This window comes from Electrophorus electricus, chromosome 20, assembly GCF_013358815.1.
Source record: "Electrophorus electricus isolate fEleEle1 chromosome 20, fEleEle1.pri, whole genome shotgun sequence".
Classification (NCBI taxonomy): Eukaryota; Metazoa; Chordata; class Actinopteri; order Gymnotiformes; family Gymnotidae; genus Electrophorus; species Electrophorus electricus.
This window is the reverse complement of record NC_049554.1, coordinates 12,655,838-12,681,567: the sequence shown is the minus strand read 5'-3', so window position 1 is coordinate 12,681,567 and position 25,730 is coordinate 12,655,838. Positions and strand designations below refer to the sequence as shown.

The 25,730-nt window shown below is 45.5% G+C and overlaps 3 protein-coding genes across 3 annotated transcripts; 1 reads left to right on the top strand and 2 right to left on the bottom strand.

The window, feature by feature from the left end:
- Positions 1-784: 784 nt before the first annotated feature.
- Positions 785-15,615, top strand: efcc1 (EF-hand and coiled-coil domain containing 1). The gene is made up of 8 exons (XM_035520333.1): positions 785-1,598; positions 1,793-2,208; positions 11,080-11,201; positions 11,445-11,580; positions 12,046-12,217; positions 12,967-13,125; positions 14,168-14,237; positions 14,341-15,615. Exons 1-8 carry the CDS (start codon positions 903-905, stop codon positions 14,475-14,477), a joined length of 1,908 nt encoding a protein of 635 aa, XP_035376226.1. The 5' UTR covers positions 785-902; the 3' UTR covers positions 14,478-15,615.
- A 444-nt stretch (positions 15,616-16,059) lies between these two features.
- On the bottom strand, positions 16,060-20,925 carry map1lc3a (microtubule-associated protein 1 light chain 3 alpha). Its single transcript, XM_027028945.2, has 4 exons — positions 20,753-20,925; positions 19,213-19,268; positions 19,021-19,127; positions 16,060-17,611 (listed from the first exon to the last, which is right to left on the bottom strand). The coding sequence occupies exons 1-4, from the start codon at positions 20,790-20,792 to the stop codon at positions 17,449-17,451; spliced, it is 366 nt and encodes a 121-aa protein (XP_026884746.1). The 5' UTR covers positions 20,793-20,925; the 3' UTR covers positions 16,060-17,448.
- Positions 20,926-21,226: 301 nt separating this feature from the next.
- On the bottom strand, positions 21,227-23,780 carry dynlrb1 (dynein, light chain, roadblock-type 1). Its single transcript, XM_027028938.2, has 4 exons — positions 23,660-23,780; positions 23,093-23,168; positions 22,626-22,793; positions 21,227-21,591 (listed from the first exon to the last, which is right to left on the bottom strand). Exons 1-4 carry the CDS (start codon positions 23,660-23,662, stop codon positions 21,548-21,550), a joined length of 291 nt encoding a protein of 96 aa, XP_026884739.1. The 5' UTR covers positions 23,663-23,780; the 3' UTR covers positions 21,227-21,547.
- Positions 23,781-25,730: the final 1,950 nt, after the last annotated feature.

The window sequence follows — 25,730 nt, the reverse complement described above, 5'->3', positions numbered from 1 at the left end:
AGAGCCATTCGAAGAATGCGATGCCAACCAACTCCAACCCTTTTGTAGTTTCGAGTGCTTTTCGTCGCCCTGACAACCAGACTAGTTTGTGCGCAGTCAACACAGAGTATTATATAGGCTTACAGTATAGGGTTATTGCATAGGGTTACAGTATAGGGTTGTTACATAAAGTTATTGTATAGGGTTATTATATAGGGTTATTGCATAGGGTTACAGTATAGGGTTGTTACATAAAGTTATTGTATAGGGTTATTATATAGGGTTATTATATATGGGTATTGTATATAGTTATTATATAGGGTTACTATATACGGTTACTGTATAGGGTTATTATATATGGTTATTGTATAGGGTTATCCGTGCCAGTCTAGGAACTATAGTGTACTCAGAGGAAACAAGGTACACTCTAGCCTATCAGTGTTCAACTCAGTTAGCATTTAAACACCTGGAGTGTTTTTAATCCATGCCGTGGTATATAGTAATGAAGGACAACATCGTATTTTTATCATTTCACGTTTATGTGCATGGTTCACAAAAAAAAAATGCCAAATTGATTAGTTCACGTGAAATAGAGAACCTACGAGAACGCCAGTCTTAGATCAGCAAAGAATCGGGAGACCTGGTATGGTACCGAAACTATAGTAGTTCTAAACAAAGGTTTAACTGCTTTTTCAAAAGTTTTTTTCCCCCCTCAACAGTTTAGGTTTGGTGGGCTGTCCTCGTCGCGCAGCTACGCCCCCAATCCCAGTAGTTGGGTTAAACCTTACTACGAGTAGGGGACGGTCCGAGGTTCGGCTGACACGAGCTCAGCGCGCCGCTTACACCTCTGGTGCATGCGTTCATCGCGTTATTAATGCGTTATTAATGCGTTATTGAGTTAAGCCGCTATACATGGAGCTCTTATGAGGGCGCAAAGCATGGAAACATCCGAGGCGTGCGATCCCTACAGCCGACCAGCGCGCCGGACGCAGTGGATAGTGAGCACCCTGGCGTACCATTACGGGCTGGATCGCGGCGTCGAAAATGAAATCATCGTGCTTGCCACCGGGTTGGATCAGTACTTGCAGGAGATCTTTCACCACCTGGACTGCCAAGGGGAAGGCAGAATTCCCGCCGAGGATTTTATAATCCTCTGTGATATTCTGGGGCTGAGTAAAGAGTCTGAGGTGGAGGAGTGTGTGGGAATGCTGGACAGTATACCCAGCGAGCTCACCTTCAGGCAGTTCCACGCCAAACTTTGCGGATATTTCAGCACCAAAGCTGGGCGCCCTTACGAGAACGGCAGGCTGCTTGTCGGGAGAGACAGCGAGCACATCGAGACGCAGATCCGTCTCCGCAGCCCTCTGAGGCGGCGAGAGAAGCTGCTCACCTTGGCTGCCGGCAGGCGTATCCGCGGGTGCGCGCCCGCCGCGGATCGACTCGGCTCGGGGTGCAAGCAAGGCGCGTGCACCCGGGAGTGCTACGAGGAAATCGTCGCGCTGGAGGAGGCCGAGGACAGGATTGGCAAACTAGAGGAAGAAAACGCAAGTCTTAGAGAGCTCGTGGAAGATATGCGCGCTGCTCTTCAGAGTAGTGACGCTCGGTCTTTGGCCTTACAGGTAAATGCTCTCCTCCAAACGGTCTTTCATGCTCAAGGTGGTGTAAAAGTGATACCTAATCACGGTTTGCATTCAATCGTGCTTCGGTTTTGTGATGTTCTGCAGACATCATCCTTCGTTATTCGAGGTGGGTGATTCCACTGTTAGTGAGTAAGGATTTGTCTTGCTGACGGCTCCTGTGTGTGCTGTCCCAGGTTGGCCTGTGGAAGAGCCACTCCAAGCGCAGGCCAGACAGCGGCTGTTTCACCGCCCGTCACGCGCAAGCAGTGCAGAGGTCCGGCGCACCGGACGGCACAAGGAGCCTCCGGGGTCTCCTGCGGGAGCTGGAGCTCGCTCAGAACGCCCGTGCCGGACAGGTGGAGGCGGTCGTCCTCCTCAACCGCAAGCTGGAGCAGGAGCTGCACGCGTCGCGGGAGACGGTGCTCGTGCTGGAGGAGTGCAACAGGACCCTGAGGACAGAGCAGGTGGGGATGAGGAGAAAGGCGGAGGAGGCCAGGGAGGCGTTGCGCAGTGGCCTGGCTAAGGTGAAGGAGTTGGAGGCCAAAGCCAGACGTGTGCCTGCCCTGCAGAAACATCTGCAGCAGATAGAGATGGAGCTCCTGTACTACAGGTGAGGTGGCATCTCCGCGTAGCTTGCTCATGCTGGATACTGCTTAACCTTGCTTAGCCTTGTATATTTGAGCAGTGGTATCTCAGTGGTTAAGGTACTTAACTTGTAGTGAGAAGGTTGCTGGTTCATGCCCCACCACTGCCAAGTTACCTCTGTTGGGCTCCTGAGCAAGGCCCTTAACTCTCAGTTGCTCAAGTTTGGGTAAAAAGTGTCAACTAAATGTAAATTTCACTGTAGTGATGATATGTGTGTATTGCACTGCAGTTTACATTGCATGTTTCTGTGTATGTGGCAACATCTGGTGTGAGGAATCCTGTGTTCAGAGCTGATCAACCATAAAGTGCCCCTAAAGTGGTAATTGATTTAGGCTAAAGGGGTGTACCAAACATTTGGCTAAACATTGGCTTTGGAGCTGACCCAGTCTGACTGTAAGGAGTGCTATGATTCCAGTAGGGAATCGCTACTCTTCATCTGAAATAGCTCCCGTGGTATCCGCTGGCGCGGGCCCTGAACAAGTGCCGCAGCATACGTGCTTTTCCCGTTGCCTTCATGTGGTTCTCCGTCCAGCGCGCCGACCTTGTTTAGTTTGGGTTCGTTTAGCGAGGCGACGTGTGTGGCACGCCGGGGATGCCGCCCGGCTTCCCGAGGCTGGGCTGCTTCGTCTGGCCTCTGGGGTTTTACTCCTCGTCTGTCATTGAACCTCCTAAACACGCAGGCATTTCACAAACGTTTACAGGCTGCTAAGACTCATTCGGTATTTGCGACTCCGACTTTGGGGCTGCGTTCCCGGAAATGGAAGGTGAAGATAAAGCCATTTGTTTGGTCAGGAGTCTACTTTCAAAACAGGGTCTGCTAGAGTGAGAAATATCATGCTGAGAGGACATCACTGTCAGATATTGTCCTGTAAAGTAGCTCTGGCCATGCTCTGTTCCAATACATTGTCATTTTCCCCAGACAGGCTGAGAGATTTGTTTGGTGCGAATGACGCAGGTTTTGAAAGACCTCTCGGCTTCAGGCTTTATAGTGTTATGAAATCCGCCCATAAACCAATTTCTCCATAGATCCTCTTCCCAGGAAAGAAGAGCTCTTCTGTGAGTTGGAAAACTCTGGAAAAGTGCTTCGATGCCCAGCTTAAAGTGCCCTGATGGTTAAATGAATGAGAAAAATAAACCCTGAAAAAAAAGCTCTTCTGTGGAAAATTGGAAAGTAAAAGTTTGAATCAGTTCTAATTAATTCAAGTAGACAGAATAGCAGTCTTTAAACCGCATGCAGTTCCGACAGATGGATGGGTCTGTGAGTAGTGTCTTCTCTGTGACATTCCTCATAAAGATTCTCAATCGCATGAAGACCACAGCCTCACCAAGCTACATAAAGTCTCTCTGCCGTTGTGTGTGTGTGTGTGTGGGGGGGGGGTCAAGCTCCATTCATAGTCTTTAAGCCAAATAATTCATTCTGTGTCACAATGGGCCTGACATACTGGGAAAGAGGCTTCATTCACTTAGGGAAAGGCCTGACCTAAACACACTGAAAGTCGCCATCAATCTTCACGTGGCTTCCCAGTGATGTGTGCTCTTCTTAGATAATAGATGAACACTCCCTGCCCTGCCTAGCAACTCCAACCCCCCAAAGTTACGGTTTCTTCGGAATGGTGGACATTTTGTGGAGTTGCAGTGACATTGCTGTGGGTTGTGTTTTGTTTTGTTTTGGGGTTTTTTTGTTGTTTGCCCTTCATAGCGTTGCGTTGTTGCTTTTACGGCTCTACATTTGTGGCATGACTGGATTCGTACGCTTGTGTTCCCTGAACTTAGAATGGTTAAAATAATCACGAAGAAGAGTTCAGGATATAAATGTGGTTGTGGTTTTGGCGTGATAAGTATGTATTCCCTAAAGCCCAGCACATTAGCATGGCCAAGAATCGGACCCCAAAATTCCCTTAGCCCCTATGCTGCACCCTAAACAACAGCCAAGCAAGAAATGAGTCTCCAGAGAAACAGGAGAACTACGCAACATGTTCTAAAAGTAACAAGGCACCTTTTAAAAGGCTGTGTGCTTTACAGAGGAGGAACTCTGGAGTAGACAAGTGATTCACTCAAGTCAAATGAACAGAGCACGAACAAACAGCCTTCGTCTGTCTGCCATCTGAGAGCCGTCTGGGCCGGCAGTCGGATTTACCGCCCTGCACCAAGGTCGGTCGCTCTCGCTGTGATCTCACATTCTCCTCTTATTAAACCAGCGTTTCTTCCCAACCGGTTCTCCATGGTGCACCTATAATTTGTTGAAGATGAGCCAGCAGGACACGGCAAGACCCGTTTAAGAGCGGCTAGTTTGAGCTGATTTGAGTCAGTGCCTGTCATTTACCTCGTAGGGCAGGTGGAAGGAACACGCTTGCGATACCAAGGTTACGGGTTTGGTTCCCAGGGAGCATGCATACAGTCAACTACCAGGTGCTTAGAGTGTCATAAGGAGACAAGATGAAGCCGTCATCTCACTCCAGGGCTGGTGGATCAATCATTTCGTATTTATAAACAGCTTTGTGAAGTTTAACGAGCCGTGTTTCTGTGTAGTTGTGATGCTGGCATCTCCCTGAATCTCCTTAAAAAACTGTCATCCTATGTTTTGCATTTACTTGGCTGTGCTATGACCTTTCACATCAGCTTTTTTGGCTAGTACCGAGTGCTGGTCTCGGATCAGCTGCCCGGTCCGTATCCTCCCTGTGCAGCGCAATATTATAAGTACACACTTATTCCAGATCAGCACTCTGGCCGGACATGGGTGAGCAGGCACGGGCAACGCGGGGCAGTGCCATGTTCGAGCCGCTGTCATGCACCACGGGTCAACGAGTGACCCCTTCACCCACCCATCCTGTCTTCTCATCAGTCGCAGCGGGCAGAGCCGCTGAACTTTTCCCTCTAAATGCCCCGACATGTTGCTTTCCTGTCTGACATAAAAACAGATTTCTGTTCAGGTAATCACAGCAGTCCACTGAGTGCAGCTGCTGTCTGTGTAAATGAGACATTTCTCTGTAACTGAGGTTCAGATGTTCCTCCCCTTAAGGGGCATTTCTGCGGTGACAACACTGTTGAGAATCTTCTGAGAATATCATATACAGTCAGATTCAGCACAATTAAAGCCACTGGGTTGGATGTTTTTGGTGTTAGTCTCCTTTTTAGGCTTCATATATCTTATATTTTGTTTTATTCATGCAACTTTGTTGTTTGTTTATTTGATTCTTTTACTGCGGAGGCAGATATTTACTGTGTTTCCGCTCCACTGTATCCCCTGTGTCGCCTGACACCTTTAAAGACCGACAAGAAGCCGAACCCAAAACCGGACTGGACTTGAAATTCTGCCTAAGATCCACAGCAGTGCAGGCATGTGGGTTGGCGCCCTCCGCCCGAAGCCTGCCGGCGGTGACTGGGAGCAGGGGAGGGGAGGAGGGCGACCCCCGGGCCCGCGGACGAAATGCTGGGAATGGAACAAACCTGCTGACTTCATTTCCATGGAAAACAAGGGATCCGGCCATCTGCGTCTTAAAGGGCCGGAGGCGCCCTCGCGTCCCAGAAACGCGGGGGCGGCCAGACCTGCGGGGACGGCGGGGTCCGGAGGCTGGAGACACAAAGGGAGGGAGCGCACCATCTGGAGAAAGACGCAAAACAGTCAGCAGTTTGTTCACGAGCTCCGTCACTCCTCAGAGGAGGAGGAGGAAGAGGACGCAGAAGACGAAGACCTTCCACCTTTCTGTGATTACGACGCCTGTCGTGGGTGGCCGTCACGGTGCCTGCACGCACCGGGTCAAAACACGTCCATTTGTCATTTCGGTTCCACTGCTTTCTCGCGTTGCTGTTGCCGTGACGGTGGCAGGCCGTGCAGATGGGCCGCGTCACGGGCAGATCAAACGCAGCGGCTTGTGGCCCAGAGGACTGAAATTTTGGGTGCCTGGTGGAAGACGTTTGTTAAACATGCCCTCCCGAACCGTAACCGTGCTGCCCGTAATGACATGTCCCACGGAGGGCGGACCAACTGCCCTTGCCTGTGTTATGTCTCTGGTAGGGGAGCTGGAAGTTGACAAGCTGGCACGACCTCACTGGGACATGCAGCGCTGTAAGTTCAGGTCTCATGTTCAGGTTTGCAGGGGTGATAGAGAGAGAGAGAGAGAGAGAGAGAGGGAGAGAGAGAGAGAGAGAGGGAGAGAGAGAGAGAGAGAGAGAGAGAGAGAGAGAGATCAAGGTCCTGGGACCACAGTTGGAGCACTTCCTTCTACGTGGTCTGTGTGCCTGTGCAGACCTCAGCGTCACTGAATCTCCCACAGTGCTTAGCGGTGGAGGGGGAAGGGCGTGGCCTTTGGCTCCTCCCACCTTCTACCTCCAGGTGGTAGGGGCCCTTGCGAGCCCCTGAGGGGCCCGTGAACTCTCCTGTTCTCTGTTATTTTTTCTCCTGCTGTCTGCTTGTACTACATCTAACTGAGGCTAGGCAACCGTGTGCGTGCCTCCGCCGAAAGTCTGTTTACAATTGGTGGAGCCCGATAGGGGGCGGAGCTTTTACTGACCGTGCAGGGGCTGGACGAGGCTGTGATTCATCTGCCGTCTGGACACATCCTAGGCCCCTCGGCCCACCCTCGCCAGGTCAGGCGATTCCTCCAACCGCAGTCGGAGTTACACCAGGGTTCCTGGGGTTTATACTGTTCTGTACACTTACTAATATACATTGTAATGCATAACATGCTGAGAACATTTTTGGGCCCCATTCTTATGGGGTTGACTAAGCTGGTGCCAGAGAAATCTGGAATGCAGATGGAGAAATCTAGAGTGGGGGACTCTAGAGTAGGTCTCCATTTTGAACTTTCTGCACATTTGGTCCTGTGTACTAATTACATCCCATATGTTCTCTGCACTCACAGCATTACTAGCATTATTTCTAAGACATTTCAAACCAGTGTTTATAGTGATTGTTGCCATGAATGTGGCAGATTCATTGGGATGCTGTGGAAAGTCCAGCTGGTGAGACTACAGTCCAACAAGGCTGTGTGGTCAGCAGCATGGTAAACTCCAGGGTCTAGCTCCACAGGGTGAAAGGTGAACTGTGAAGGGTGAAGGGTCTGGCTCTATGGGGTGAAAGGTGAAGGGTGAACGGTCTGGCTTGACAAGGTGAAGCCAGTTTTTGACTTCAGATGTCAATGGTTTTCCATTCCAAGAAAAATGAATTAAAAAAAATATCTTAAATACTATTATTGAGTGTTTTAATGTTTGTTACATATTGGATAAACTCATTCAGCTTAGTTTACGTAAGAAAGCTGCAGTGCTCTTAGCTTGTCATGGGTGACGTTCTGCAGGGTAATAACTCACATCTGTGTTTGTGTGCAGTGTTTTTGTGAATCCATCTTATGTTGTAGCCTTTGGGTCGCTCAAAACATCAAAAAAAAAAAAAAAAAGTGCTTCAAAACACTAAGAGAAAAAGGTGCGAGCGAGAGAGAGCGAGAGAGAGAGCGAGAGAGAGAGCGAGAGAGGTGGGTCAGCCATGAACCTCAAGCTGCAACTCAGATCTGTGCTTTAGTAAACACAGGAAGTGCCCTAGTGTGTCCTCTGTGCTTAACCACGGGCAGCTACAGTAACCTGGGTCTCAGCGCATTGCTAGCCAGACCACCAGACCTGCTGTTATTGCTGCGGCCTGCTGACGTGCCCGTGAAAGGGAGGTGCCGACCCCGAGGCGACGTAAGGGGACGTGTTGGTGGCCAGGATGAGCTGCACTTCCAGAGGCAAGAGACCAAATAACACTTTGATTAAACCCCCCGCCTTGCCTACAGAGCGTTAACAGAATTCCCTTAATTCTCTCCCGCATCTGTTTCTGTTTTCTCGCTCCCTCAACCACTCGCGGTTTCCTGTGAAACAAAACGCCGCCGGCGAAGGAGCCCGCCCCAAAGGCACACGGAGCGACACAGAGACAGACACCGCTTTTACGTGCCTTTGTGTCTCAGCTTCGCGTCGGACACGCAGCGTGCTCGTTTTCAAACCCCGCGTGTGCTCGCGCGTGTTTAAAAGGGAGCACAGGCATCAGCGCAGAGGTCAAAGGGCACAGGTCACCGAGGTGCACTCCCGCTCACACGCTGGTACAGACAATTCAGGAAATGTCCATATGACCAATCTTCCCCCTCGACGAGATCCAGCATAATAAACACTCTCTCAGATCCTCGGGCCAAAACTTTGAAGCTCTTCTCCGGTTTCCAGTAAACACTGATTATAAAACCTTCTACGCTTGATTCGCCGTCCACACGAAGCAGGAGAACCGTGTCACGCCTGCCGTCTCCCCGGCAGAACCCGGCCACGCGAGCCTGTGCCATTTCTCCGCCGCACCACTGTGCGTTTTATTCGGCATAAGCCTCTCTCGTTACGAGCGAGAGGTTCGGCGCACCCACGGGATGAAACCGGAGAGAATGAACAATGGCAGGTTAGGGCCTAACGTATCCCAGATGGTGACTCCGCCGCCTGTGGCGATCCTGCACGTCGTTATCCGTTCTGACTCCCGGCGTTATGGTGCAGAATAAGAAACCTTTTATAAAAATTCACGTTTCAGGGAAACAAGTCTTTAACATCCTGACCCCTGTTCTCAACGTGGAAGATGAGGAATACATTTTATTTTAGGGTGTGCTTATGAACACACGCAAAAAAGTTTACATTTTTTTAAAAAAGTGTGGTTAGTGGACATAACGTTTTTTTCTGACCCACTGGATATGTTTGCGATTGGAAGAATGAGGGTATTCACCTTGGTCTTGTTTTTGCCGTTATTTCATAACCACTGAATGCAACGTTTTCCATTCTGCATCCAGCTGGACTCGGCTCGCAGTCTGTGTGGAAGAGTCCACGCTCTGGAGTCCGCGGGGCCTTCCACATGCAGAAGAGTCCACCCATTTGTTGTCTGGATCTTAACAGCAGAGCTTCTCCTATACGACTCTGGTGTCTGGGACTTTTTCCCCGTTTTGATTTTGTGGTCAAACAGGTCTCGTTCTCCAGCCGTTATCGCTCTCAACACTTTTCCTTCATAGAGGCACCGTGTTCATGAAGCAGTTGCAGTCGCGAGGAAAAGTTCCTCCTGAGAGTTTTCCTCAGTAGCTTTGCTGTGCTAATCCTCTTCTAACCAGACAAGCCGAGAGTCTGAGCACATCCAAAATCCCCTTCTGCTGAGCTCGGCGTTCTTTTCTCCAAAACCTTTTACAGTCAGCGCCAATCCCTACATTCCCAGCCCACACACACACACACACACACACACACACACACACACACACACACACACACACACATACACACACATACATACACACACATACATACACACACACACACACACACACACACACATACACACACACACATACATACACACACATACATACACACACACACACACACACACACACACACACACATACATACACACACACACACACACATACACACACACACACACACACACACACACACACACACAGTGCAACATCTTTGTCAATTAAAATCAAATTAGTCACACTGAACATGGACAATCCCCTCTGTACCAGCGCCAGGCCATAATCAGGGCCCCACCACAGAGCTAAAACACTACATCGCCATTACAGTGCTACATTTTGAAATTGCGCACTGCCTTGCAAAGCTTTGAAGTAACACAGTAACATGACTGAGTCGGCCTGCGCTATTTTGACATAAAGGTTTGTTTGTGTCCTGATGTGAATGCTACAGTGATCCTAGTCATCACGCTTATAAAAAAATATAAATATAAATGTATATATATATATACTCCTATATATATAAACTCCAAAAAAAAAAGAACGCATTTACACTCTTTAGAGCCCCGTGGAACGAATGTTCTGATTTAAACATCTACTTTTTCATATATAAATGTTCTCTTCCTACTAATTCACTGTCTGAAACGTCCAGTTTCTCTGGAAACTGTGTAATTCACTACAATTTTGAACAACTCTACATCTCTTACTACAGTACAGTTACTCATGCCACCCTTGCCCTAATGCCATACTGGTGTTGGTTCTCCGTGGTGACCCGTTTGGACCGATGTCTAGCTCCCCGCCACGTGCCGCTATCCCCCCACACTGCTGTGCCGTCTCTCGCCGGGTCTACCACCTACCCTACCCAGGCTCCCGCACCTGGCCTGAACACCGCACACCAACGCACGGCAAGACGATCCAGCAGCGTGGCAGGGCTGTAAGGTCGCCATGGCAACGGTGTACGTGCGCATGGGAGCTGTTTGAACTCGCCGGTATTCAGACCCCTCCCCCCCCCCCCTTCTTCTGGCAAGACGCTGTCATCTGGAAGCACTTACTCTCCGATTCACGGCGGGCCCTTATCGAGTTTCCCCCTCCGCGAGCAGGGGCAGTACTGCACAGGAACGCTCAGAGAGCGTGCCGTGGTCCGCTACAGCTGTCTTCTACCTGAACAATGGCTTCTAACTCCAGGGTTGTAGCGCATTGTTAACCTGCTGCATGTTTTAGGAGGGCCACATATTTGCAGTGATAGTTTCGAGTCCGGTGTGCGTGGTTAGACTGGGCTGCCTGTGCTGGTGTGCTGGTGCGCTACATCCGTAAGCTTTGATGGTAGTTTTTTTTTTTCTGGAGAAGCAGAGACGGGCGCTGAGGCCTGGCTCCAATTACCCCGCAGCCCAATTACCCCGCAGCCCATTTACCCCGCTCTATAACAAGTGCCAGTGAAATTATTATTATTATTATTATTATGGACAGGAATGATTGCGTGCCAGATCACATTGTCCCGTGCGCTCGCACGCATCCTAGGTCCCTCAGTTCCCAGCGGGACTGTTTGGACCCGCTTAAACGCAGACAAGGCAGTGATGAGCGGTCACTTGGTTTCCCTGCAGGACGGAGGGCTCCAGAGCTCCAGAGGTGTTCAGGGAGGACAGCCACTGTAGCAGGGACGGCCGAGACACGCAGCAAGACCGCGGCTCGCCGACAGGCCGCGCGGAGATCGCCCACGACAACAGTAAGTCACATCGGTCAGTGTTCTGATCTGATAGGAGATTTAGTACACAGACATGGGCTTAATAATAATAACAATAATAACTACAATAATAATAATAATAACTGGATCTCAGGGGTCTAAACCCCTACGGTACTGCTCTCTTACCTACAGCACCAGACAAAAGTCTGGACACACCTAGACTTTGTTTTTTTTTTTTCATTGTTTTTTACATTTTAAATGTTTTGTGTGTGTGTGTGTTCTCAGTGGAGGAGCAGCTCCTGCGCTCCGTGGAGGGCCAGGCCGCATCCGATGAAGAAGGAGATCAGTGGAGCAGAGAACAGCAGCAGCAGGTGGACGAGGTGAAACGGATCCTCACACGGCTCTCCTGCTGTGGAGACAGGCATGGCGACACACACACACACACACACACACACACACACACACACACACACACACACACACACACACACACACACACACACACACACACACCACCGCTCTAACCATAAACACACCTGCTCACAGCATGTTCACAAATCGAGCACTATATGGGTGGGGAGGACACGAATGAAAATGACATAAAATGTGTCTCTGGCCAGCAGAACGCAGTGGTTTACCATGAAAACACTTGTCTTGTAAAGAGAGAGAGAGAGAGAGAGAGAGACCATAAAGATAAGCCGTCCAGTAGAGTCTGAGTCTGGTCATTTTAAAATCTGTCCCCACAACACTGACATCACATGCCAACATTCTAAAGATTGCTTTCGTCATCCTTCTTAATCCTTAACCCTTCACTATTCACAATCTCACACACACCATCCCGACACAGAAACACACACACACACTCAGTGTTGCGCGCTTTGTTCAGGTGTGATGAGACAGCGCTGAAGAGACTGCCCTCTCCGTGCGTAGGCTCAAGGGCGGAGGAGGGCTACATCGCCGTCCTGGAGCTCCTGGACCGTGTGACGCGCCTCCACAAACAGCTGGAGCTCAGAGAGAGCCAGACCAGGAGAGCTGAGCCCCAACTTCACCCTGAGCAGGTGAGCCTGAGCAGGTGCTCTGCTGCCCCCTGGAGTGACATGCACACACTGCAGCCTGGCGAGCGGCTCAGCTGAGCACATACATGTAGAAGCAGGCAGGAAAACTCAGTTTCATTCCTTCGATCCCACTCCAGACACTGAACTAAACAGACACAACCTTCCATTTCAGGATGGGGATGGGACTTATTAGATTACAGGCACCTCCCGCAGTGAAGACCTCTGTGTTCATAGCATACCAGCTCACAGTTGAACCACAGAAAGTGATGTAGTGTTTACATTCAACTGGCTACTGGTGGGTAGCTCTAGCCTGTATGTGTGTGTGTGTGTATGGCTGTTTTTAGCTGTGGTGGCCAAACAGATGAACACAGCTAAGCTACAGTGCTCTAATTACATTTCTAGCATTGAACCCTCAGAAATGTGATTATATAATGTGGCAGTATGACAGCATGTGTGTTCACGGGGCTCAAACCCATGATCTCGGCGTATGTGTCAAACTGCACCTGCTGCGCCATGTGAGCTACAGGAACACAGCAGAACAATGTAGTGTAGCAACATCACAGCTCACAAAGAAAAGTGCAGAAAACCAAGAAATTCCACTGGCTGTTTATTTTTAAAAACTAAGACCCCAAGTTACTTATGTTGATGCTGTTATTGTTGTTGTGTTGGCAAAGGTTAGAGTTATTGTTGTTCACAAGTTGTGTGTGTATGTGTGTGTGTGTGTGTGTGTGTGTGTGTGTGTGCGCGCACAGATAAATGATTCCTTGGTGCAGGAGCTCCAGCACAAGGCAGAGGAGACAGAACTTCTCCAGCGGGAGCTGCAGATGTTGGAGACGGAGCGGGTGCGACTCTCACTTGTGGAGGACAAGCTCATGGATATTCTGCAGCTTCTGCAGCAGCTCAGAGACCTGGTCAGTGTGATCCCCCTCTGGTCAGTGTGATGTCTCCCTGGTCAGTGTGATGCCTCTCTGGTCAATGTGATGCCTTCTTGGTCAGTGATGCCTCTGTGGTCAGTGTAGAATTGGGTGCTGAAGATCACATTCTGATTGGTTTAGGATGAGGAGGGCCATATGCTGATTGGTTGTATAGAAGAAGATGTCAGTAAATTCCACCTCATTAGGCTTCTGTGGTTATTCAGTTTAGCGTTAGAAAATGATTGCCATGGAAGACAAGCATCAGGACTATTCTCTGTGCTGTCTCCTTGATCCTCTGCTCCCTTGCAGTCTTCAAACGCAGACTGAAGACTCATCTGCTGTGAAGGATTTCAATGACCACTAATCCTGCACATATGGACATTTTGTACTACTATTGCTTAACCTATTGTTTGGGTTTGCAAGTATCATTGTATGGTACAGCACGTCTGCTCATTTTGCATTGATTCATGTATTTAGCTTTATTTTAGTTCAGCGGTATCTTTGGTTAGGATACATTCTCTGAGTAGCTGACGGAGCACTTTTGTAAGTCTCTCTGGGTAAGAGCATCTGCTAAATGCCATAAATGTAAATGTATTTGAAATCCCCTCCTTGACTATGCCAGGACAAATTCTGTAGCCATAGCTCCACAGCTGTGGTCACCTAACGATACTGTTACCTCTCGCAGACACTCAGTCACGGGTCACTGGCATTGAGTCACATTTCACTAAGGCCAAAGAAGAGCATGACCTGGGAGGCCGACGTCCATGCCGCCAGCTGCTCACACTTCAGCATTCTTTAAAAACAAATAAGCAAGGCAAACAAACCCATCAGAATTTTCAGTTCTAGCCGTCATGTGTATATTGACTGTGTCATCCCAGTGTACGGTACTTGTTACATATTTAGTTATATATTTCAAATCTCACAACTCCACACAATGACTCACGACTGCTTTGTCAGTTCTTCCCCGTTTAGCAGAGACAGTCCGAATAACGTTTTGATGTACTGCGTTCGTCAGTCTCTTTTAACAATCTTCTTCCAGAACGTGTCACGGCGCTCACTGGGAAAGATTCTTATGAGCACACTGGAGACCTGCAGTGACCCCCAACATGGTACGACTGCGAACACCACAGTCTAATGACGCCCTGGTGCTACTCAGCCTATTTAGCACACTGAACACGGCTCACGTGTGTGGTGTGTGTGTGTGTCTCACAGGGAAGGCTCATATTCTGGAGGTGTTGAATGCTCTTTGCCATGAGCTGGCTGCGTGCGAGATCCTCTCCAGTAGTGCCACGCCAGAGAGAGCACAGAGTCACCAGTCTGTCTCTAGCTCGCTCTTCATCTCCTGTTGAGTATCACTGCCCCCCTACTGGCTAAAGGACACCAAGGACTTTTGTTTTTTGCTGGGTTCTTTGCAGAGATGCACCATGCTGCATTAGGATCAGAGCTACTGCTTTCCAGTGCTCCTTCCACCCCGACGAGCACTCGGCCAGTGGAGTTTGTAGGCGGCTGTTTATATTTCTGTCTATTCTGTCTTTCTTCCTGTTGTCCATGAAGAAATTAGGAAGATGTTTCTTGAAGTGTGACTGTAACTGTTAACTGTAAGACAGCTAGGACTAACCGGTAGGGAGCTTGTTTATTGGACAGTCTTAGTCTGGTTTCAAGTATGCAGTGAGAAGTTTAAATCTAGATAAAGCTAGTTTCTCGGTCACTTTGCACAGAATTCACCGCAATGGATGAATCAGTACCATATGCATGCTGCCGTTCTGAGAGCAAAGGTCGTCAGAAACCTCAGGTGAGTCAGTGTGCAGTTCAGAGTCGGTCATACTATTTATCATAATAGAGTCGAATGCTATTTACAGAGGTGATGTGACCTATTGATCCTTAACATACACTTGTGATCACTTTATGGGGTAAACCTACTCTTGAGCTGTACCTATAGGCTACCAATACGTTTTCAGTCACTTCTATGTACTGAGAAACTAGCAGAATTGTCTTATTCCCTTCACAACTGTGATGTGGTGGCACCATCCAGTGGCTACTTACATGAATTTTAAAAACAGGACAAGTGCTTTTTAGATATTCTCTGTATGTGTATATATAAATGCATATATCAGTTTGTGCTGTGTGCATAAACCATATAAATGTATATTAAAAGCATCTACACTCCACCTGCCTGTGCTTAAACCCAGGCCCCCCCTGAAAGGAGACAGGGAAGGTTGATACTGCTCACAGATTACAACACTACAGTCAGTCAGTTAACATCAGAGTATAAGAGTGGATTACATTTTACAATGGGCTGTAAAACTGGGAAACATTTTGCAGATTTTTTTGTAAAATTGGCAGAGTTGGGTTTAATGAAGTCGCACACATGTCTAAGCAGTATTGAGGTGAAGGACAGAATCAAAGTGAAAACCACCAAGGTCGGGCATGTCAAAACATGCCTTTGCATCATGTTTAAGCTACTGCAGTTTTGTCATTTAGCTTTCAAGATAGTTTAACACTTCTTTTTTAATGTAATTTCTATCTTATTCTCCACGTGATAGATGTAGTTATAAGCATCATACTCATCATACAAAGGATAATGATCGGGACGTAATGCAGCCCTCGGGGAGACTGGGAAACTTCCCAGTTATTCCAAAACTGGAATAAGTAGACATGCACGTGAAGGACCAGTGAGCTGAAGCTAGCTCATGCCCCAGGCACCCGAACCCACACGGCTGTTTGTTTCTGCGCTCTGCTGCTTTCTGTCTGACTTCTACAGAAGATCGTTTACCTTAGTCAGGATTTGCTCACCCACAACACACCCCCTTCTTTTGGTGCTCTGCAACCTAGTAATAAAGATTAAGGATTTATTGATCCCCGAAGGGAAATTTAGGATGAAGGCAATATGTTGGGCGGGAAAAAAAGAAAAAATTAAGTCACACAGCAGCGGTTAATCATGTGGTGTTTTATACACACTTGTTTCAAACATACATACATATTTCTTTTTTTATTATTATTTCTCATTGGTTGGTCTGAAAACATCTAAAAAGACTTCCTTTTTTTGTTTTAAATAAAGTTAAAATAATTAACAAATCTGTAACATAAAATATAAAAAAAAGGTCAAGGGCACACATGCAAGGACGTAGCGCAACATAAACCCTTCACTAATGTTCAGACAAGGCAAACGTGTCGCAAAACGACAAAGGAAATAAGCTGGATACAAAATGTATAATAATGCTGGAGTCATTGGAGCTTTAAAATTTGACAGTTGATCCTTTCAGCTGTTTCATTTGTGCAAAAGAAGCAGATTCATCTCTACATTTCTAGCAGTGTCTTTCACTGTAGTGTTTTCCCTGTCTGTACAGTACAGCCTGTTGTTACACTGGAGCAGAACACACAGACACACACACACACCATATTCATACACCATACTGAATGCTACAGCGGTTTTTAGGTGTTGCCACCATTATAGGACATGGTAGCAGCAAAGACCAACACAAAAAAACAAACAAAGTGTTCAAACCCCAGATTAGGCCAACGGAGACAGCGGAGCTGCATCAAACCTACAAACAAACCATTGTCCCCCATCTCCATTCTACCATAACTGTCTAAAATATCTACATGTGTCACCTCTACATGTGTCACGGGCATCACAACACGGTGAGTCTAGGTGGGGCGTTATTTTTGCCACAACTGACAAATGCATTAGTAAGCTTTTCATGTTTTTTTAAGCCTGTTAGTAGGGTCATGACGTTGCTGTACACGAGGCAAGGAACGTTGAACAGAATTCTCTAACGCTTTGTTCACGGTTTTATTTTGAAAAAACTTAAAATATCACACCAGCATCATAAACAATTAGCAGAAGCAAGCGTGAAAATGTAATAATGCCTAAGACTACAGACTCATCTTTATAAAAGGATCTAACCGCCACCTGCCTATTTACAACGAGACAAAAGTGTTGATTATTTTACACTCTGGCTGTCGTATAACCAACAAAACCAGAGGATGTGAAAACAAAACTGTGAAAGGAACTGTGCCCGATCTGAAAGTGAGAACGACTCCTTACACACACACACACACACACACACACAGGCTCGTGTCACTACATGGAACGAGAGGACCGGGTTGCAAAAGAGGTCAACGGAGACAGACTAGTGGGTACAGTCGAACGCACACTCGCGTCCCACCCACCCACACATACATACGCACGGCGATCATGGTAGTGTCAGTTTCATGACAGCAGGAGGAAAGCTAGATATGAGAGAGGGAAGGAGAGCGCAAACGAGTAGCAGACTCTCTCTCGGACCACCTCGTCTTCCCCTCTCGGCCGAAGCTGGCTTAGCAGCCAAAGGTCTCCTGGGAAGCGTAGACCATGTAGAGGAAGCCATCCTCGTCCCGCTCCTGCTCATAGATCTCAGAGATGGGGGTGGACACACTCACCATGCTGTGCTGGTTAACCAGCAGGAAGAAGGCCTGGGTGGGGTTCAGCTGGAGTCGGCGCCTGCATGTCACACACACACACACACACACACACACACACACACACACACACACACACACAGACACAGACACAGACACACACACACACACACACACACACAGCAGGCGGTCGCTAAGACTGCACTTAGTGAACACACAAGCTGCACAACTCAAAAGAATAATTTTTTTCCAAATGTACTGCGAGTTTGTTTTTTTATTATTTTGAAATCACAATAAATGTATTAACACAGATGGACACTTCTACTCTCCAGGTCATACTGATATTATCATAATTTTCCAGATTACACTACCAAATTTTTAGCGAGAGCGTCTCCAACCCTTGGATCTTATACCACCAGACTGTTTTCAAGACTGTCTGCAATGTAGCCTTACAATACATCGAGAGAACGATCACGTCATAAACATCTTAAACAGACATAAACTGTTAAAATAATCCAGGCCTGTAGGCTTTCAAAAAATGTTATGCAACTTTACTGAGAAGCTTGGCAACCAAAGAGAACCTGTTGCCAAAGGTTTGTTAAATAGAAGAAATCAATTACACAGTCCATTACAAACTGCACACATACAGTTGAACAGAATCAGGGACCAAAAAGAGCGATTCTCCAGTTATTCCAGGAGCACCAGTTATTTTAACAACTTAAATAACCAAAAGGCTCTAACTGCTAACTGGATGCCCTAGGCACCTCGCTGTGGTAAACATCACCAAAGATACAAGAAGGTCGGTGGCACCTGAATAATAAACTTGACAGACATTTCTACAACTGCAAAACTAGGATAAGGAAACAGTCTAAACAGTGCCTAGCTAATGTTGGTCAAATATCACTTGCTGTAGGTCATCTGACCCAGAGGATGTTGAAATCTTTGGACAGCTAGGCTAATCTGTTCTTTGGGGGAAAGGGCCTTTTGGAAAATTACTTTTTTTGGAATAAAAAAAAAAAAAAGTAAAAACTTAGCACTTGAGATGGTCCATGATAGGAAGTGACCGACTTCCAATGACAACAGAGCTAATTTTAGAGATGGAACGTTTAAGCGTGTTAGCAAGCCCCCACCCCCACAAGGGCAGTACGGTGAGTGGGGGGGGGGGGGTCACGTCTCCAGTACAGGCAGCTACCCCCTCCCCTGGTCTCCCACAGACACACCACACAAGTAAACAAACTTGTCCAAGTAAAACCAAAGATAGAAACAGGCACACCGTACAAACAGCCTTGCCTAGATGTTTTGTACTTTTCCCAAAATATCTTTGCATTTTGTTTTAGTCGCATCTAAACACATATGGAGATGTGAGATGTTCAGAAAAAGCACAAATAAAAATAAAACCTGAACTTCAAACTGTGCAAATAGCAGACCGGACCTGCTCCGTCTGCTTTGTGGTGTAGTTGGACCAGGCCAAACTCCCTCCTGCCATCTCACCTGATAATTTTCACCAGTTCGCTCATGTTGACATGATCGGGTACTAGAAACTTGGTCTTGTCCAAAACAGGAAGCTGCTTCTCTCCCTTATATCGCTCAATGATAACCTAGGACCAAACAATTCAGACAAATTATACATAAATTCAGAAGAAGAATGCTGCGTTGCCTTTTTTTGGTAAGAAAGTTTCTCACCGGAATTTTAGTAGGATGCTGTTCGCGAATCTGCTGTACCTCCTTGCATCGATCAGCTGGAAACAAAAGGGTGAAGTGAATGTCCTTCAAGTGGCAGAGACAAAGCACAAAATGCATCTCAGCATATAACAGCCATAAAGATCCAGTGCTTACACGAAACATTAGCCTTGATCACCCACTGGTCACATGGCAGCGCTAGTAGTGGAAACAGGCACGGAACCAACAACGCTGCTGTTTGCCACACAGCTGATTACAAAGTAAAATCACCCAGTATAAGTAAACCAAAGGAACTGAGAAGACAAAGATGACTGGCCCCGTTCCTCCAGAAGCTTAGTCATAGGTTTAGAAACAAGTTTAACTGCACAAATGATCAGTAACAGAAGATAAGTTGTAGAAGAGCAGTTTAATGGAACATGGGCATATAGGATTACTGAGGTGGTTCTACCTGAACACCAATGTCATCTGCATCACAGTGCTCTACTTATGCCAGCATGACACCAGGCTGTGTCTATTAAGGATCATTAATGTTACTTAAATTGTCAGAGGCGACACCACCCAGTGAATGCATCAACATATTCTGCACAAAGCACAGATCCTGCAGAGTGCCAAGAACGCAGATTATGCAACGGGATTTTGAAGATCCTCCCTCCACACACCTAACACCCCTTCTTCTGGAGTATGAGATATCACATTACTGCATGATTTCCCTAGCACGTGTCCACCTATAAACATGAGCTGGAGTCACTGCGACATAAACTAACAGATTCACATTATCACTGTATCTTGCCGAGTTAGCTAACCAGATACCCCCTTATTCTGAACAATAGCCAGCTAACTTGTCATCCAACTTGTTGGCTGAAATAGTTTAGTTAGTTAAGTTAGCGTTAACCAAACTGGGGTTATCTACCATCCTATGAAACAAAACAATAATAAAAGCTAGGTAATTAGCTCCTTAATTACAAGTTAAATGGGATTTACTGATGTTTCTTGCTCGATAGCTAACGCTAGCTAGCTTCCAGGCAAATTAAATTACCACTTCAGACGGTAACTGACACAGGAAAATAACATGGGCATGCCATAATGAAAAGTATACAGTAACTAATAACTAATAATAAACAACTAACAAATAATAATAAAAACGGCATCGCTAACGCTAACCTAGCCAGGTTACAAAGCAGGTTAGCTCACTTTACAACCTCCGTTTCACACTGAAGAAGCTAACCTAACCTAGCTCAGATAGCAGCAGCTCACACACGGCCAGTCAGACCCATGTACGTTTAGAAAACATCACGCTGAAGTTACCATGTTAGTCATTTTAGCGAGCTAGCTAACCAAGCTAACGCTACATGCTGTAAGAAACCATGTAGCTAGCTGGCTAACGCTAATGGTAGCTATCGGGCTCGTTGAACCTCACTAGCTAGGTGGCTAATCTAGCTAACGTAGCTAACAGCTAACAACAACAACCCGATAAACAAACACCAGCTAACAGCTGGTTTAGCTTAGCTGCTGAACAATCGCCGTCGACTTGCGCGGAACCTACCGAATGTCCGTCGTTGTTTGAAAGGTCTGTCGGACGGCATGACTGCTCTTTCTGAGATAAATAACGTAATTTGAGGTTTTAGTGGTCGGTTGTTTTGTGCCGTTATGCTGAGCTGACTCTCAACGTCCACCCGACGCAGCTCGAGACAAAGCGATGAACGTGACGTCAGAGGCAGGTTTAAAGGGAAATGCCACGTGACGTACAGCTTGCGCCACGCTCTTATTTCCAAACTTATTTTTATATCTTAAGCATTGGAATACGTCTTTTTTTTCAATGACTGAGAAATTATATCTGCAGTTTATCTGGGGTTTTTTGAAATGTATGACACAGGTGAATATATTTGCATTGTTTTTCATCGATGTCTTGATTAAGACTGTTAAGCCAGTTTGTTAAAACTCCTTTTCATGACATAGCAATATTAAAGGTCAAACACATTATTACAGCTGCTATAAAAACAAATGGCCTGAAACCGGAGAGACTCATTGCTGTTTTATTATCATTTATGAGTAGCACAAGGAGTTACATAACTTGGCTACTCTAACCAACAGCTGTGTACATGGTATTCATGAGTGCAACCATTTTGAATATTGGTACTGGAGGTAAGTCAAGGAACAATAAATTAAGCACTAGTATGATTTTTAAAAAAGGTTAAAAAAAAACAACATAATGCAACTTGGTCAACACAAACTACTGAGGAAGACCACACTTGTCATTCTTTTCTTGTGAGACATCTGCTTTAAACATAACAACAATATAAACAAACATTTTTCAGGATAAAAAAATATACTGCAAATTCTACTCTGTAGGATTCTGAATGACAATCAGGAAATAGTCCTTATCTGTGGAAAAAAAAAGAACAGTAAACATTAGTAATCTGTGATCGTTTATATATTTTTTAACTGTAAACATATTGGATTTGACACATCAAACTACTATGATATATATCAATTTTCTGATGTCACACTGCAACCATATTTGAGACAATACTTGTTTGAGATAACACCTGTTGTAAAAAAAAAAAAAAACCTATACTAATATTTTGAATTGAACTGAATTTTCCATTTCAGTGGTTCCCAAACTTTGTGTGCACAACAGAAATATTTTTTATATGCAGAGATTTGTGGTTTGTTTAATTTGATGTACTACTTCTTAGAAACACTATACAACCAAATATTTCATACAAATTATTCTAATTTGACATCAGTTACTAAAGAGAGTAAAACATAGCTAAAAATTAAATGCCAAGTAAAAATGTTAATGAAGCCACCATGGTCCCAGGGATATCAGCAGTAACAGCTGTCCTGTATTACAAAGAGCTACCCTAGAAATCCTCTTTTTCCCCTTAAGATTTACTCAGAGCAGTCAAATTCTGTGTTGTTTCCACATATTTGGCAATAAATGCTAGTTTTTGTGATCTTTGATCTCTGCTTATGTTTCTCAGTTAAACTGGGTAGAATGCATTAATTGTAGCACAGACAGTAGAGACTCCTAGTCTTCTCTGGCAGGCATGAGTGGGGAAGTGTCCATGTGGTACGATGGACAGACGTACAATGACAATACACATCCAAGACATGTCCAGGCATGTTAGAGAAGCAGGGGAACACAACCATCTGCTACCTTGCACGATTAACCAAATCTATACAGTTTTCATAAACAGATTATGTACACATCTACCAGCATCAGGAATAATTAAATCATGTATCAAACAAGGTCAAGTGTCAAAGCTTAGTAAGTCCATGCATATTTACTTCCCGTAAAAATGACTTTACAGGAAGAGCCAACTGTGCTGGCGTTGAGGTAAACACTGATGTGTGTAGTGGAGGGATACGAAGGGACCAGGGGGACATAGATACAGGTTACTATGCAGACTTACCTGGAGCGATCATAATCTCATTCTTCTTCGAGCGAACCCTCAGGAAGGTGAGGTCATTCTGAGGGTCGATATCCCTCACTGTACTCCGTGCCTTCATCACCAGCTGGTGGATGAGGCCAGCATACTGCACTGTACTCGAGTTATCGAGGGTCGTTTTAACGGGGATGCCTTGGAAAGAAAGAGAGAGCAAGAGAACACACAGACAGCCCTGAGAAGCAGAAGTCAGACGGGGATAAAACAATAGTGGCTTTGTGTAAAATTTAACCACATGTTATCACGTGATGTTTTCACACTAGAAAAAGGCCATTTTTATTGTGAGATTTATTGTGTTAAAGAGACCTTTCTTACTGGTATAGTTCTGCAAAACAAGATTAATGCACACAAAGCTCATTAAGGCTTACATAGGCTAAATGTCCTATGTTTTTCAACATTATTAATAGTATGTCCATTTATTTTGTGTTGGTTACCCTCTGCATTGACAATGATGATTGCTTGCACGCCTTTCTGACTCTGGATTCTCTTGAGGGTCTCTTCGACTTCAGCCTTCACACAAAACATGACAGACAGTCGTCAACTCTATCTATATCAGCCAAGTATCCCAGCTAGCTAACCTCACTGACTGGTACTGTCCTTAGCGCTGCTTGGAGTAAGATATCAGAGCTCTGAACTGCTTCAGATACACTCGCAGTAAGATACCAGAGCTCTGAAATGCTTCAGATACACTGCAATACATCTCCAACAGGGCCTTCAAATCCAGTGCATTAGCTATGTTACATCTACCCAACGCATTCAAACACGTAGAAAAACGTTTTCAAATATACTAACATAGTGAGCCAGGTTACCTTAAACTCATTTAACGCCACTGAATAGGTAGGCAGGCTTGCTAACCTAGTTAGCAACAAAAACCATGACAACAAAAGCATGACAACGCCCTTAAAAAGTAATTAGCTAGCCTACTAGGTGCGAAATAACATTTATCAGAAATTCGTTCATTTTCTCATACATTGATAACGTAGATAATTGCGTTTACTTGCCATTGCGGTGGTAATGATATGTTTCCTATAGGGACTAGCTATATTAATCAAGCTAGCTGGCGTAGCATTTGGCTAACTGTGCTTTGATTTGTTGTCGGACATGAGTAGACGCGTCCACCTACGCATCTCATATGCGCTCCCTGCTGGCCTGGAGCAAACCCACGTCGACTGATACAATTAGACCGTCATGCCACGCTGCACGGCGTTGTGCTGTGGGCCATATTTTGAGTTTAAAAATAACATGGGAACAGTGCAACTCTTTGTCATGCTAATTAACTCGTTAAAGTAAAAAAAAAGTTACAATTTACAAGAATATTTGTCGAAGTATATAAACATATGTCAATTTCACTTTTATGAACCAAATCACTGGAAAATATAACTTATGTATAGATTCGTTATATACTTCCCAAGACTGCCACCTTTAAATAGTAGAGTAGAACTGTCAAATTTATGAGGTCAAACTCTTTCTTCCCACTCCAAGTCTGTTTTAGTTTTCCAAAGCAGTATCAGCCTTGTCCACTTAACGCTTACATATGGAAAACAGGATTTGTTCCATATGTGCACAGCACAGGACTGAGAGGATGAGGGAGTGTGCCGTGTTTCCTCCCTAATGGCAGTCGTAACAGCTGGGAAAGCACTTTCCAGACAGTCATTAAAGCCCCCTTCTTGATTCTGTCTCTGCAGACATATTACTGAGTGTCTCACTGAGTGTGTTACTGTATCTCACTAAGTGTCTCAATGAGTATGTTACTATATCTCACTGAGTGTGTCACTGAGTGTCTCAATGAGTGTATTACTGTATCTCACTGTGTCACTGAGTGTCTCAATGAGTGTGTTACTGTATCTTACTGAGTGTCTCAATGAGTGTGTTACTGTATCTCACTGAGTGTCTCAATGAGTGTGTTACTGTATCTTACTGAGTGTGTCACTGAGTGTCTCAATGAGTTTGTTACTGTATCTCACTGTCACTGAGTGTCTCAATGAGTGTGTTACTGTATCTCACGGAATGTTTTAATGAGTGTGTTACTGTATCTCACTGAATGTGTCACTGAGTTTCTCAATGAGTGTGTTACTGTGTCTCACTGAGTGTGTTACTGTCTCACTGAGTGTGTCACTGTGTGTCTCACTGAATGTGTCACTGAGTGTCTCAATGAGTGTGTTACTGTATCTTACTGAGTGTCTCAATGAGTGTGTTACTGTATCTTACTGAGTGTCTCAATGAGTGTGTTACTGTATCTCACTGAGTGTTTTAATGAGTGTGTTACTGTATCTCACTGAATGTGTCACTGAGTTTCTCGCTGAGTGTTACTGTGTCTCACTGAGTGTGTCACTGTGTGTCTCACTGAATGTCACTGAGTGTCTCAATGAGTGTGTTACTGTATCTTACTGAGTGTCTCAATGAGTGTGTTACTGTATCTCACTGAGTGTGTCATTGAGTGTCTCAATGAGTGTGTTACTGAGTGTCTCAATGAGTGTGTTACTGAGTGTCTCACTGAGTGTGTACTGTACTGGCTAGGATACAGCAGATGTCAAAGCTATGACAAAGCACTTTTGTTAGTCGCTCTAGACAAAAGTGTCTGCCAAAGGCCGAAAATGTAAATGTAAATGTATTCACAAATGTGTCACAACCTCTCTCTCACAGAAAGTCTAGGGTTTAGAATGTGGAACTACCTTAATACCTTGTGTTTGTTTGTTTTTTTGTTTGTTTGTTTTTAATTAAATGATCTGTGTGGTTGTTAGCCTTTTTATTTTTATTTTTTAGAAAACCCCAGAAATATCAATAATGCTTTATGGGTTAAAAATGTGGACTACTGAGAACTAAGCTATTTTCCTTTAAGGGAAAAAATTCCTTCAGAGCTGTGAGTTTTTTATGTCTCCCACATATGTGGTGTCTGGTTCTCTCTGGCCTTCTCCATTATCATAATGACGTGTCAGAGATGCTTTATCAAGGAGAGATGGCACACTCTTTTATTTTACATTCTTTTGTGGGGTATTATGTTTCTTTGGCTTCATTTGCAAGGAAAAAAAAAAACTTATCTTGAATTCCAAAAAGAAAATTAAATGACCTACC